The sequence below is a fragment of the Diabrotica virgifera genome, chromosome 2 (genome assembly GCF_917563875.1).
Source record: "Diabrotica virgifera virgifera chromosome 2, PGI_DIABVI_V3a".
NCBI classification, from domain to species: Eukaryota; Metazoa; Arthropoda; class Insecta; order Coleoptera; family Chrysomelidae; genus Diabrotica; species Diabrotica virgifera.
Genome location: NC_065444.1, coordinates 225,853,044 through 225,867,411, shown reverse-complemented (window position 1 = coordinate 225,867,411; position 14,368 = coordinate 225,853,044). Strand labels below are relative to the sequence as shown.

Below are 14,368 nucleotides of genomic sequence, written 5' to 3'. Positions count from 1 at the left end.
TTTCACTGTACCAACTAAATTTAAAATATCGAACTACTTTCTTTGATTCCTTTTTTAAATTGTTTAAAATAGGTCTTCCATTTTCTATAATCTCATTTTTTTTTCTTCAAAATTATACAACGAGAATTACTTTTCAAGTAGTTGATCGATTACGCAGCGACACTCATCCATGGTACATCCTGCTGGTAGATCATAAATTGTTTAAAATAGGTCTTCCATTTTCTATAATCTCAATTTTTTCTTCAAAATTATACAACGAGAATTAATTTTCAAGCAGTTGATCGATTACGCAGCGACACTCATCCATGGTACATCCTGCACACTTTGTAGGTACTGTAACCAAATTCAAATCTGGTAACAGGGATACTGATATACACAGCGCGCTCACGCCGTTGCTCCTTCATTTTCAGACACTAGCCGGCCCCGAGCGACAGCGAGAATGTAACCATTGTAACCACAAATGAATCTGGTAACAGAGTATAATAAAGTGCAGCTGAGTCACATAAACTCGCCAATATTTTCGTGTGTCTACGAGTTGGCTATTTACTGAATTAGGTACTATTAACACATAGTATAATAATATATTTCTATTGGTAAAAATATAGGTAAAAGCAATTAGGTATTTCACATTAGACATAAAATATTTATTTGCAAGATTTTTAACTGTTACCAATGGTAACAATGGTTACATGGACGCTTCGCCAGCATGTGCACCCATATAATAATTTTCAGGGAGGGCCAGACGTGAAGATTTTGCACATCACATTTTGTACACTATGGATAACAGTATACAGTTTAAAGCACCCGAAAAGCTAGGGGGGACCACGGCCCCCCCTGCCCATGGGTATAGGCGCCTATGTTCGCCAGTGGTACCTACCTACTTAGTACTAGTACATAGGGTATTAGGTACGCTTATTATGTAAACAAAAATCCAGATGCAAATAGTGCAATATTAAATGATGTTGGGAGCCAATAGGTATTCACGGCGTCAGAACAACCTACCCAAATCTGTTCAAAATATTTAATTAAAAATGAACTTATTTATCTATGAGGTAAGGTTGAAAATTGGTTGAGGAAATTTGACAGGTTTGAGTACACGAGTAAATAGAACTTTTAGGAAGAAATTGGTTAGATTAATAAAAAAGAACAACTTTGTGATTATTTAAAAAACATAATAATTTATTAACGAATTATTACAAGACCCACATACTACAACATATAATTATAGAAAAGATACTTTTCGTGCTTTTGCATTAGCAAAATCTATAATAAGTAATAATATCACATACTTCAATTTTTATTTAGTGATATATTTGTCAATCGACTTTGCGACAATGTTGACTCCGCGCTCTGACTCCGCTGAAAGTCGCAATAATTATTGTGGTAGTAATAAAAGAAAATCTTCCTTTTAAATAATTTTAATCAAAAGACCTTCGGTCGATGGCCTTTTGGTACATTGTATTAATAAAGTATGTCTCTCTCTCAGACAAGCCGCTTTTACTTTATATTTACATGTTAACTTATGTAAATATAATACTTAATCCATTCCATCAAATCTTATTTCGCAAAATTACCCCGCGACACGTGTACAAATGCCCGGCAAGTCCCAAGCAATTTGACCTTTATCGGTTCTGCAACCGATTTGGGAAACATTGTTGGTATGTCTTCAAATGAATCAAAAGATTGCCGCATGTCCGTTGGACGGACAGCCGGACGGGCGACAATCTATAAATCGCGCGTAAGTGCCTATGTAATTTTTCATTAAGCGTTTTAAAGCATATTTTATGTTAAAACAAAGGAAAGGATCAGCTCTTTGGCGCTCGGCGCCCCCAACATCCCGGCGCCCGTGTGCACCGCACACCCTGCACAATAGGTAAAGCCGCCTCTGATTACATTTAAACTAGGAGAGATATTCTGCAAAAAAGTTGATGATTAATGTATTTTAAGAAGAAATGAGAAGTATACTTAACCCCTCATCCATCAGAATTTAAATACATCGTTTTCCTTCTACAATACTTTTTATTATAGTGTTATTTCTATGTTAAAAAAGTTGGACTGGTTTTAAATAAATGGTTTTTGAACAAAATAAGATGAAATTATAGAGCGCATTTTTAAAATTTCTTAAAAATCTTCCTTTTTCTCCATGTAACTCAAAAATAATAAGAGATACGAAAAAAGATACCACACAAAAATGTAGGGTTTTTTCAGATAAAAATTTCTTTTTTATTTTTTATTACTGTATCTCTTACCATTTTCAAGTTACAAGGAGAAAAAGGAAGATTTTTAAGAAAATTTAAAAATGCGCTCTATAATTTGATCTTTTTTTTTTTGTTCAAAAACCATTCATTTTAAACCCGTCCACCTTTTTAATAATACAAATAACACTATAATAAAAGGTATTGTAGAAAGAAAATGATGCATTTACATTTTGGTGGATGGGGGTCAAAATTACTTCTCATTTTTTCTTAAAATACATTAGTTATAAATTTTGTTTGCAGCATATCTCGCTTAGTTTTAATGTAATGGACCTTTAATATAGCTCATTTTAAAGGTCTTTTCAACCGATACAAAAGGTATTAGTAGCATTGTACACTTAAAATCGACCGTTTCTCTGTTATTTTAAGTTGAATACACTATTTTGAGAATGTACCAAAAAAACAAACAATTTTCACCTACCATATCTTTTTTTGTATTATAACTAGAAGATTTATGAAGGCAAGTAGTGTCTCTTTGTTTTTTTATAATCTACAAAAATGTTTGCTATAGTTTTTTTAGTTAAATGCATAGTTTTTAAGGTATTCGCAAAAACCGCTCGAAAAGGTATTATGTTTCAATGAAAATGGCCAATTTTCAGCCACGAATAACTCAAAAATGATTGAGTTTTCAAAAAAAAATTATAGAACAGTTTTTCCTTAGAATTAGGTTATCTAGCAAATTCCGTGGTAATTTTAACCAAAAAATTTTCCACCCCTTAGAAGGGGTGGGAACCAGCCCCAAGATAAAAGCACACATCGGCATAGGGTAGACTTTGAATTAGGAGATAAGTAGATGCTAGGCCCAAAATTTCATTAAAATCCATGCAGTAGGATAGAATTCGGAGGTAATAATCTATTCTTGCTCCTATTGTCTTTGACTGGCGTAATAGCGTTAATAATTTGTTACTTACGTAGTGATACATCTATTTACTAAAGATTGAAAAGCTTCACTTTCAACAAAATCTACAAATTCTTGAAAACTGAGCTTGTGATCTTTATCTTTATCAGCGTTCTGGTAAATTTTTTTGATAGCTCGAGGGTTAATGCAGGCACAGGACGTTTCATTGTCGGAGATAAATTTTGCCAATTCGTCCAGTGTAATATATCCATCTCCGTCAGTATCACACTAAAACAAAGCAATTTAATATTATACAGAGTAGGTACAGAGTGAGTTTTATGTATGGAACGCCTTAATTATCTCGGAAACGGCTTACACGAGTTTTATACGTTTTAGTGAGTGTGGATCTTATTATGCGGCAATATTATGGTGGTATTTGCATTGTTGTCAGATCTTCTGTTTTTCTGGAAATCTTAACTTTTTTTACATTTCGAAGTCCTTAAGTACTACTGATTATTTTTCAGGTAATATTCCCTATTAGTACGTTCTTTAACGGTAAAATATTTCAAAACCTCTAGATTTTAAAGAACCGCTTGGATTGACATGAAATTTGGCATACATATAGCTAACAAGCCAAAGAAAAAAGTGATATTGTGCCGATGTGTGCTTTTGCCCTGGGGGTGGGTTTCACCCCTTCTCGGGGGTGAAAAAATATACGTCCAAAATAAGTCCGGAAATGGATAAACTGACTAATTTTAAGTAACTTTTGTTCTATAGAGTTTTTTCATTAAGTCAATACTTTTCGAGTGATTTGCGAGTGAATATGTTCATTTTTCAACAAAATAACCACGTTTTTAGACGGTTTTTCGCAAATAACTAAAAAAATAAGTATTTTGTGGAAAAAACATTCTTAGCAAAAATATAGCCTGTAAAAAAGTGAAGAAAATGATGTATATATTAGGTCTCTATACCCTATTCGCTCCGAGCGTTAACAAAGTGTCAAAGCAAAATCGACCGACCTGCTCATGGTGGCGGTTACTTGAATCTTTGTAAGGACTTTGTATGTTTAAATGGGACATTAAAAAAAATGCCATATCACGTTAATTGTTGTGTTGTTCACTGTAAAAATACATGGAATACTAGAGATGTGAAATACTTTTATTTTCCTCGTTCCCAAAAAAAATTAGATCAAAGAATAAAATTAATTAACGCTGTTATAAGGATGGAGTGAGGTTAACTTTTTCTATATATACAAAGGATGTGGCAATATACACATGATATAATAATATTATTTACGTTTTTATAAGTTTTGTATGTACATACCTATTACATATACTTTTTAGCTCTGATAAAAAATTTTATCTCGACTCCAAAAAATACGAATACGGTATGTCTTATATAACCTCACTATCGTAAATTATGTCAATAAATCTTTATTAACGACAAAAAATATTTTTGTTGAACTATAAATGGCATGATAAAAGAATAACTAATGAATTGTAACAATTTGTATTCGTTTATTATCACTAGAAAATAAAATATTTAAGTTTAACAAAATAATCCCATAAGAGTCAATACTAAAACGTCCTTACAAAACTGACAGCGTGTCACGTGAACTGTAAATTTCTGTAAATAGAGGGGAGGCGCACGGAGCCAATACCTAGTAGAAGCAGAGTTATAGCTAATGAAAAAGAGGTTCATGTTCGTCAAATTCCAAATCGAATATTTTAACGTAAAATAACCAAAAAATGAAGCACTTTTTGTGGAAAACTCATTAGAACTTTTTTAAAGTGTTTAAAAAGCTTTATTTTTGTTTTATAAAAAATTTTCTAGCATTAAAAGTAAACAAGTTACTTTCAAAATAAAGTTAGTTCTTTTTTTTTGGTAAAAAAATCGGGAAAATCACCTTCTAATTAGCATCTCAATTGAACTTTCGTTACCACTTCACAAGTTTCTTTACTCGTGTATGTATTGTTTATATGATCTGTAAGTTTCATCGGTTTAAAGTCCTTATTTTTGAAAGGGCTGTAGTTAAAAGGGCTTGAACAAGTCACTAATCACGAGTGTATGCAAATTTAGAAACACAAAATCTTAACTAATTTTTGTCCTACAGAAAAACAAAAAAATACAAAATATTCAGAAAAGCAAATACGACTTTTTTATTTTTTGAGATTTTTGGTAGCTCTAACAGTTTTTAAGTTATTTTGAAAAAAAAAACATTTTTTTCAAAATTAAAAATTTTAATAATTTTGCTTTAAAACCGTTTTTTTTTCAAAAATAAGTACTTTAAATCGATGAAACTAACAGATCATATAAACACAATATGTATAAGTAAAAAACTTATGAAGCGGTAACGATTAATTTTATTAAAGTTGCTAATTAGCGGGTGATCTTCCCGATTTTTTTTTGCCAAAACAAAAGAGACTAACTGTACTTTGAGCGTAACTTGCTTACATTGGAAGCTAGAAACTTTTTTTTATAAAAACAGAAATAAAGCTTTTTTTAAACACTTTAAAAAGCTGTCATGAGTTTTCCAAAACCAGTGCTTCATTTTTTAGATATTTCACGTTGAAATATTCTATTTGGAATTCAGCGAATATGAACCTATTTTTTATTAGCTATAACTCTGGTTCTACTAGGTCTATAGACCTCACGCATACATTATTTTTATTTACTTTTTTATGGCTATATTTTTGCTAAGAACGTTTTTTCGATAAAGTACCTACTTTTTGAATTATTTGCGAAAAACCGACTAAAAGCGTGGCTATTTTGTTGAAAAATTAACATATTCGCTAGCAAATAACTCGAAAAGTGTTGACTTGCCGAAAAATCGCTATAGAACAAAGGTTATTTAAAATAAGTCAATTTATCCATTTTCGGACTTATTTTGGACATATATTTTTTCACCCCCGAGAGGGGGCAAAAGCACACATCGGCACAATGTCACTTTCTTTCTTTGACATGTTAGCTATCCGTATGCCAAACTTCATGTCAATCCAAGCGGTTCTTTAAAACTTACAGCAAACACCGTGAAAGAATGTACTATATACTGTTATGATCTGCTTTCTATTACTTTGATATTAATTATTATTTATTTGATTAATTATTTAATTGTCGCAAATCATACATAAAAATTAATAAAAATTCTCAGGGTGCCTTTTTGTCATAAAAAAAAATTAAATTATCTTAGATTATACTTATCCTTTCTCGTGGCTTCAGTATCTCTTAGTTGATCCTTATCGGGATAAAATAGGAAAAGGAAATAAATAGAAAAATCATAAATAAACACATACAAATACCTTTATTATCAAAAGCAATGCTCTATAAATTTATCAATTAAATCATGTGGGCATAACTGTCCAAAAGAAACTTTTACCATATAAATTAATCTAATTCAAACAAATATTTATCGCTTTGTTCTTGATACCCTTAATAAAAAACAAGCTAAACAAACAAATTTGGTATTCGCAAATTACTTATACTTCCTATTAAATTTTTGAAATGTTGGAATCTTAAATGCATATGCTTTTACGTAAAAAAATTTAACTTCTGATTATAAAGAAAATCTATCACATAGGTTATTGACTGACCTTTTTGATTCACACACAATGATGTCTCCTCTTGACCCAAACAGCTCCTCCTTGTTGATTATGTTAGGCTACCAATCACCAATCAAAGCCCTCTCCGTTCTCAGCAAACATTCCAGCAGGATACCAGCAAATTGCTCCAAAATACAAGCTAAGCCTCTTTTTGCCAGTACTCGTTCAATAACTCCAAAACTCTCTCCTCTCTTTCTCTCAACAATAATCTCCTGAGACCCAAGTATCTTTTTTTACTTGGTGTCACAAATAATTTTAATAACGATAATTCTTGTAACTTACTCTCTTGGACTTTACAGAATCAAAGAGGTATTTCTTCTCGATTTGATTTGTCTCTCGTTCCACTTTTCAGCTACTCTCACTATCAACACAACCACTAGTACTTGCTTCTGAACTACTCACGAAAACTTTTGACTGCTCCTCTCGGCTGCCGGTAACACAATGATCTTTTCTTTTCCAAACTGTCTCAACATTCAAACAAAACTTTTCCCATTCCAAATTACCAAGCCAATCAGAAACATTTCTCTCTCCCCATTCTTTTTTTCATTCGAAAACCCACTCATACTTTCAAAATTATTCCTACCATCATAATAATTACTTTCGGGAAATTCTACAAAATTTACTCGGGGTTAAACAAAAGGCTTAAAATTCCAAACTTTCTTTACCTTAATTTTCTAAGAACTAATTACCTATGGCTTCTACCTTTCCCGTAATAAACAATCGGTTTAAAATAATAATCCTAAATAACTTCCACTTCACTTTTATTTACAAAAATGTTTTTAATATTCTTCATGGAAAAATTCATTAAGGAGAAACCACCTTGCGTGAAAGCTAACTTCTAATAAATATTTACAAATCAATATACAGGGTGTATCAAATTTATGTGCCCGCGTTATATTAAAAAATTATAATTTTTATTCTATCTTTGATTGATAAATTGAAACACAATAATACATAATGCCGTAATTTCGAAGTTATTGCTATATTCCTTTTAAAAAAAATTAAAACAAATTATAAAAATAAATTTTTTCGGCTCTAAGAGACATTATTTTAGGTTCTATGGATCATTGGGACTAAAAAAAGTCTTTTGTATTTTTTCTAATTTTCGAAGTATAAACAATTTAAAACTGAAAAAAAAGAAAAATTACGATTTTCAAGGCTCAAAAACACAAGTAAATTTTTTTGAAATTATGGAGTGCCTAAATTCAAGTTCAAACGTTCTTCTATCAGCTCCATATAATAATTTTTGGTATATTTTATTCTAAAACATTGTTTTTTTATAGCGAATTTGCACATTTTTTTTATTACATAATAATGTTCAGTTTTGTATAAAAATGAGATTTACAAAATTTTACGCTTCAAAAACTCATAATAACTTAGAAGTACAAATTTAAACTATGTGGTTCCGTTTATGGTTATATTTACGTATATTCTTCTTCTTCTTTAGTTTATTGGCCTCCACCTACTTGGGTATTTGGCCAACTCGTCGTCGGGGAATAAAGGAAAAATATTTATATTCTAATGACATTTATCGTATGTCGTTGTAATAATACACCAGTTTGTTGAGATTGGAGTTTGGTACAGTTTTTGAAGGACATGAAAGAAGGTTTACTATTGAAAATAAAACCATTTTGTAAAAGTACAAATATTCTATGAATAGTTCAAACGATCAAAAACACTTTTAACGTCACATAACTGTATCTTTTACTGACGTTTATAATGTCTAATTTAAAATTATATATACAATTGGTGTAGAATGTAAACATACAACCCCGTGACGTCACGACGCGTTTTGGAATGGCTGGTATAAGTTGAATTTTTAGTCGTCTTTAGGGGCCAAACGAAAGACAAACAAAACTTTTTTATCTTTGATACAGGTTCTAAATTATGTTCTGTTGTGATTTATAACATTTTTTTCGAATTTAAAATTTTATGCAAGTCCCCTATTGTTAATGAAACGGTTATGAGAGGACAGGCAATCGGACTGTATTAACATGTAAAAAACGATATTTTAAGATAAAATAAGCCCAAATTACTAATGGAACTGATAAAATAAAGTTTGAACTTGAATTTAGGTGCTTCGTAAATTCAGAAATAATGGGTACGTTCGGACGACCACAGCGGCTGGACAGCTGAGCCAGCAGTAGCTGTCAGACGTCACCGCTGGAAGCCAGCCGCTGAGAGATTTACTAAGCTTTCCCTATCACGGCTGGATGCAACCACTTAGCCGATTTCTGCTGCCAGCCAGCCGCTATGGTCGTCCGAACGCACCCAATATTTTTTAAGTTGTGTTTTTGAGCGCTGAAAATCGCCATTTTTCGTTTTTTTTTTTAATTTTAAATGGTTTATAACTCGAAGACGATTAAATTTGGAGAAAAATTACAAAATACCTTTTTTGTTCCCATCAATGATCCAAAGATCCTAAAATAATGTCGTTCCGGGCCAGAAAAATTGATATTTATAATTTGTTTTAAAACGTTTTAAAAATAAATGTAGCAATGACTCAGAAATTACGGCATGTAGGAATATTACATTCAATATTTCTTGGATTTCAAAACGCAAAAAATATATAGGATGTTCCATTTGAAATAAGAAAGTTCATTAGATTTCCAGAAAAACGAAACATCCGACCACAATGTAAATACCACTATAATATCGGCCGCATTAGAAGACCCTACTCACCAAAATTATAAAAATCGTGCAAGCCATTTTCGAGATCATTGAAGCATTCCATACATAAAACTCACTCTGTACATTACAATTTTTCATGAACCATTCAGTAACTGATTTTTTTAAATGTTTAATTTAATCGACTTTTATTAGTAAATAAAAAAATAAGCAAAATAAAAAATAACACTATAAAAAATCGACTCACTCGTTGAATCCTAGTATAATGGTTAGTAATTTTATGTTGTGCTATTTGAATTAAAACAACGAATGCAAAAAAGTTGCAGGAATTTAACTCCAAAATATTGACAATATCATTTTACAGTAATTTACTTAAAATTTATATAGTCCAGGGTAATAAGGTTTTTCCATGACACTTGAACAGCCAGGGTACTGAAGCGTTTTTTCGACAGGTGATACCTATAAGAGCAAATTGTAACTATTTCCTGCGTAGGATCTGGCGGCCATTTTTATTTATAAACAATTAAGTGTCAAAAATGGCATTTTTCACTTTTTTTCAAATCAATGGAAAACAGGGAAACTTATGGTTTTTTTAGTACAAATATCTTCGAGATTATGGAAAAAGCTTTAAGAGGATCGGTGCGTATTTTCGGCTGCAATGCAATTCAAATGGGGATTCATTTTTTTCAAATCCTGAGAAAACTATTTTTTTTTAACTTTTTTTTTGAAAACAGTGACGCCCATCGACTGAAACGGTGACGACTCACAAAGTCGGTCGGCTTCAGATCTTACACTAATTAAATATTAAATTTTGTATGCTTTTAAGAGGATGGGTACGTATTTTCGGCTGCAATGCTATTCAAATGGGGATTCATTTTTTTCGAATCCTGAGAAAATTAATAAGTATTTTTGAAAAATTTAAACGCAGAATGAAAGATCACGTTATTAGCGAGGGTCGAAAGTCTCTGAGAACTTCTATGATGTTTATTTTAATAAGTTACAGGGGTGAAAAACTAAGAGAAAATTTAGTGTGATTTTTAATTTCAAATATATCATTCAAAATAAACTTTTTATTTATTCTAAGGGACTGTCGGCCCTCGGTAATAATTTAGTCTTTCATTCTGCGTTTAAATTTTTCAAAAATATTTATTGGTTTTTTCCGGATTCGAAAAAAATAAACACAATGCCGTGGTAATATTTTCCAAATCTATCTTTGTCTTACAACGCACTCAGCCGAATATAATATTGTCAGCATATATTGTCAGTCAGACACTGACAATCAGTGACAATTTTAAATATTTGACATTGCATCGGGAATATGTTGAGTTATTGATTAAATATTATTGAAATATAGTGTATTTGATAAATAATTGATTTAAGACGTGAACTTAATAAAAAGTTATTTATTGTGTATTATTTGTGGAAGATCCAAGCAGAGAATACATCAGGATAATATATTCTGTGATCCAAGATGTTCAAAATTGTAAGCGTTCCATAACAATATATTATTAAAAAATCACTTTAACACTTTTCCTCTTTTCTCGATTGAGTATTAGTCTTTGTTGTACAAATAAATTATTACAATCACTGAATACATAGTTAGTGAAAAAATTATCACATTTATTAACTGAATTAATAATTTCCAATTATAAAAATAACAGTTATCCAAGAGCATTCAAAACCCATCTCTTGAAATTAATAATGACATTTTCAAGTAGAATGACATTCTAGTAATGTTTAGATATCCATACCAGTGTGAATTTTACTACGCGTAATTTGCCGTGTAAAGACAGAAAAAGTAGGGATACACGTAAAATATTTGCGAATTATGTACCCATAGCCTTAAAATGACGTATTACAAAGTTTGATATACTCATTTATTGTTAATATAATTGCGAAAAAAGGTAGAAATTGCAAAAAAAATTATTTTCGCAATAACTGTTGTAAAAATTAGTGTACAGCTTTGAAGTTTTTGTCAAATAAGGGTTCTTTGGTGCTTAATATAATATGATAAAAATGTCAAAGCGATTCATTCAATTCTTGAAATTTTATTCAAATTGTTTATCCCAGAGAGCATTTTTTTTGCAATAACATAAGTCAGAAGAAAATGACGTTAAAACCATTCCACAGGTGTCAAATGAAAGAGCATGAGCTATAATTTTCAACTTGGTTTAAAAAAAGTGAATAAAAAATGCATTTATTAGTAATAAATGATTATGCAAAAGTATCGTAAATTTGTCCTTATAAACTTTTTATTTTGTTATATAAGAAATTATACATATTTATTACAATTTTTTATCAATTATGATATAGACAACATTACTTGGTAGTTGTGCACTTAAAACAGGGTAAAAAAGTTAATTTTTTTGGAAAAAGTTATTCAAAAAGTTTATAAAGAAAAATTGACGATACTTTTGAATAATTATTTATTACTAATAAATGCATTTTTTTTATTCATTTTTTTAAACCATGTTGAAAATGTAGCTCATGTTCTTTCATTTGACACCTGTGGAATGGTTCTAAGGTCATTTTTTTCTGACTTATGTTATTGCAAAAAAATGCTCTCTGGGATAAACAATTTGAATAAAATTTAAACAATTGAACGAATCGCTTTGAAATTGTTATCACATATTAAGCACCAAAGAACCCTCATTCTACAAAAATTTCAAAGCTGTACACTAATTTTTACAATAGTTATTGAGAAAATATTTTTTTTGCAATTCCGACTTCTTTCGCAATTATATTAACAATAAATGAGTATATCAAACTTTGTAATACGTCATTTTAAAGCTTTTTCCATAATCTCGAAGATATTTGTACTAAAAAATCATAAGTTTCACTGTTTTCCGTTTATTTGAAAAAAAAGGGGAAAATGCCATTTTTTGACAGTTAATTGTTTATTAATAAAAATGGCCGCCAGATCCTAGGTAGGAAATAGTTATAATTTGTTCCTATAGGTACTACCTGTCGAAAAAACGCTTCAGTACCCTGGCTGCTGAAGTGTCACGAACAGGGTATATTTTTGTCTTATTGCCCTTGACCTTTGTGCAAGAGAACTGAAATTAGACTTGAGAGTTAGGCTGGCAAGGTGCTATATTTTCTCGACTCTGCTTTACGGGATAGAAGCATGGACACTTAACGCATCGACTACTAAAAAGTTGGAAGCATTTGAACTGTGGGTGTATAGAAAAATCCTGAAGATATCACGGACCGAGCATATAACAAACAACGAAGTCATGAGAAGAGTAAACAAAAGACTGGAAATATTGGAAACCATCAAGACACGAAAGCTGCAGTACCTGGGGCATATTATGCGTAATGAGAGATACAACATACTTCAGTTGATTATACAGGGGAAAACCCAGGGCAAGAGAAGTGTAGGAAGGAGACGAATCTCGTGGTTGCGTAATTTGAGGGAATGGTACGGATGCGCATCAACCGAACTATTCAGAGCAGCAGCATCTAAGATCAGAATAGCCATGATGATTGCCAACCTCCGTCGCGGAGATGGCACGTGAAGAAGAAGAAGAATAAGACCTATGTTTGAATTGTCAAAGTAAATGAGTCTGATAAAATTAAATTAATAGAAGAATTTTTTACCAAGCAACAAAAACAAAATTTGTTTAATTTATCAATGTTTTGTATTTTGAGAACGATTTCCAAAGTGGAAATCGAAACGTCAAATAAACTTAATTTTAAAGGAAAATTGTGGCTTATTGCCGACAAAAATAGTAATTTGCAGTAAGAGGCAACTGGAAAATAGCTTCAGAAGAATAGTACGTGCTCATGCTCTACCGTTTATTTACATAAGCTATGCAGGAGATGTAAACATTAGTTGACAGCGATGTCGTCATCAACAACAGAGAGATTTCGTTCAGTTTTTAAATATTTTTGGATAACAGTTACTTGTATAATCGCGCACATTATTTATTAGTTTAATTAATAAGATTATTTTTTCACTATCTATGTATTCAGTGATTACAATAATTTATATACTATATAATAAAAACTCATAATCAAGAAAAGAGAAAAAGTGATAAAGTGATTTTAATAAGATACTATTCCTATGGAGTATAAACTTCAACAAGTTCACATAGAGTTGATATATGCCGATGACCTGGTAATTGTGGCAAAATCAGAAAAAGATTTGCAAGTGAATGTAAATGTTTGGAATGAAGCCTTTAAGAAATTTGGGATGAAAATAAATATTGAAAAAACAGAAGCTTTAGTAATATCGAAAACTCAAGAAAATATAAATGTAAAGCTGAATAATGAGACCATTACACAAGTAGAGGACTTCAATTATTTAGGATCAACAATGAATGGACAAGGAAATATAGAACCAGAAATAAACAGCAGGGTAATGAGTGCAACAAAATTGTACTATGCGCTAAATAAAAGTTTTATTAGGAAGAAAGAAGTAAGCCTGAAAACAAAAATGAAAGTGTTCCAAACTGTATTCGCGGTGTGCAAGTACTTGGAAAGGGAAACGAGAAACGACCCTGCGCGAGTCGCGGAGAAATATTGCAACTATCTTAAATAATTCATATTGTCAATTGAAATTGTCAAATTGACGTATATTTCATACCTTCTGTCAATGAAGCAGAAAAATTATATATTGCTCCACAATATTGATATGATATGCAATTATTATATAAAGGTAAATTTAATTAATTGTATTTTGCTTGCACTACTGCATTTTAATAACTAATTTTATTTACTACATACAATTGTTGATGTTTTCATAACATAACCTGAATCTTATTTTTTCTTCTTATTATTTTTTTTTGGACTATGGCCTTGACAATTATCCAGTAACCAGGACTAATATAATTGGCCAATATAATTAAAAGTGCGAATAATAGTACAGAGCGTAGAAATAGGGGTCGCTTTGCCGAACTTGCACGGTCCCAATACGAGCCGGTGCTACTCTACGGTAGTGAAACGTGGACAATGAATGACAACATCCGTAGTAAAATTCAAGCATGCGAAATGCGATATTTACGTGCGGTATCCGGGGTGACCAGACGTGATCGTATAAGAAATGA

General features: G+C 31.1%; 1 protein-coding gene across 3 annotated transcripts in view; it reads right to left on the bottom strand.

Annotated features, from left to right (window-relative positions):
- LOC126880451 (rhomboid-related protein 2-like) overlaps nucleotides 1-14,368 on the bottom strand; it is a 71,064-nt gene that overhangs the window by 30,729 nt on the left and 25,967 nt on the right. For all 3 annotated transcript variants that reach the window (XM_050644314.1, XM_050644315.1, XM_050644316.1), the window contains exon 3: nucleotides 3,167-3,381. In XM_050644314.1, coding sequence (XP_050500271.1) covers nucleotides 3,167-3,381 — 215 coding nt within the window. The remainder of the gene's footprint in view (nucleotides 1-3,166; nucleotides 3,382-14,368) is intronic.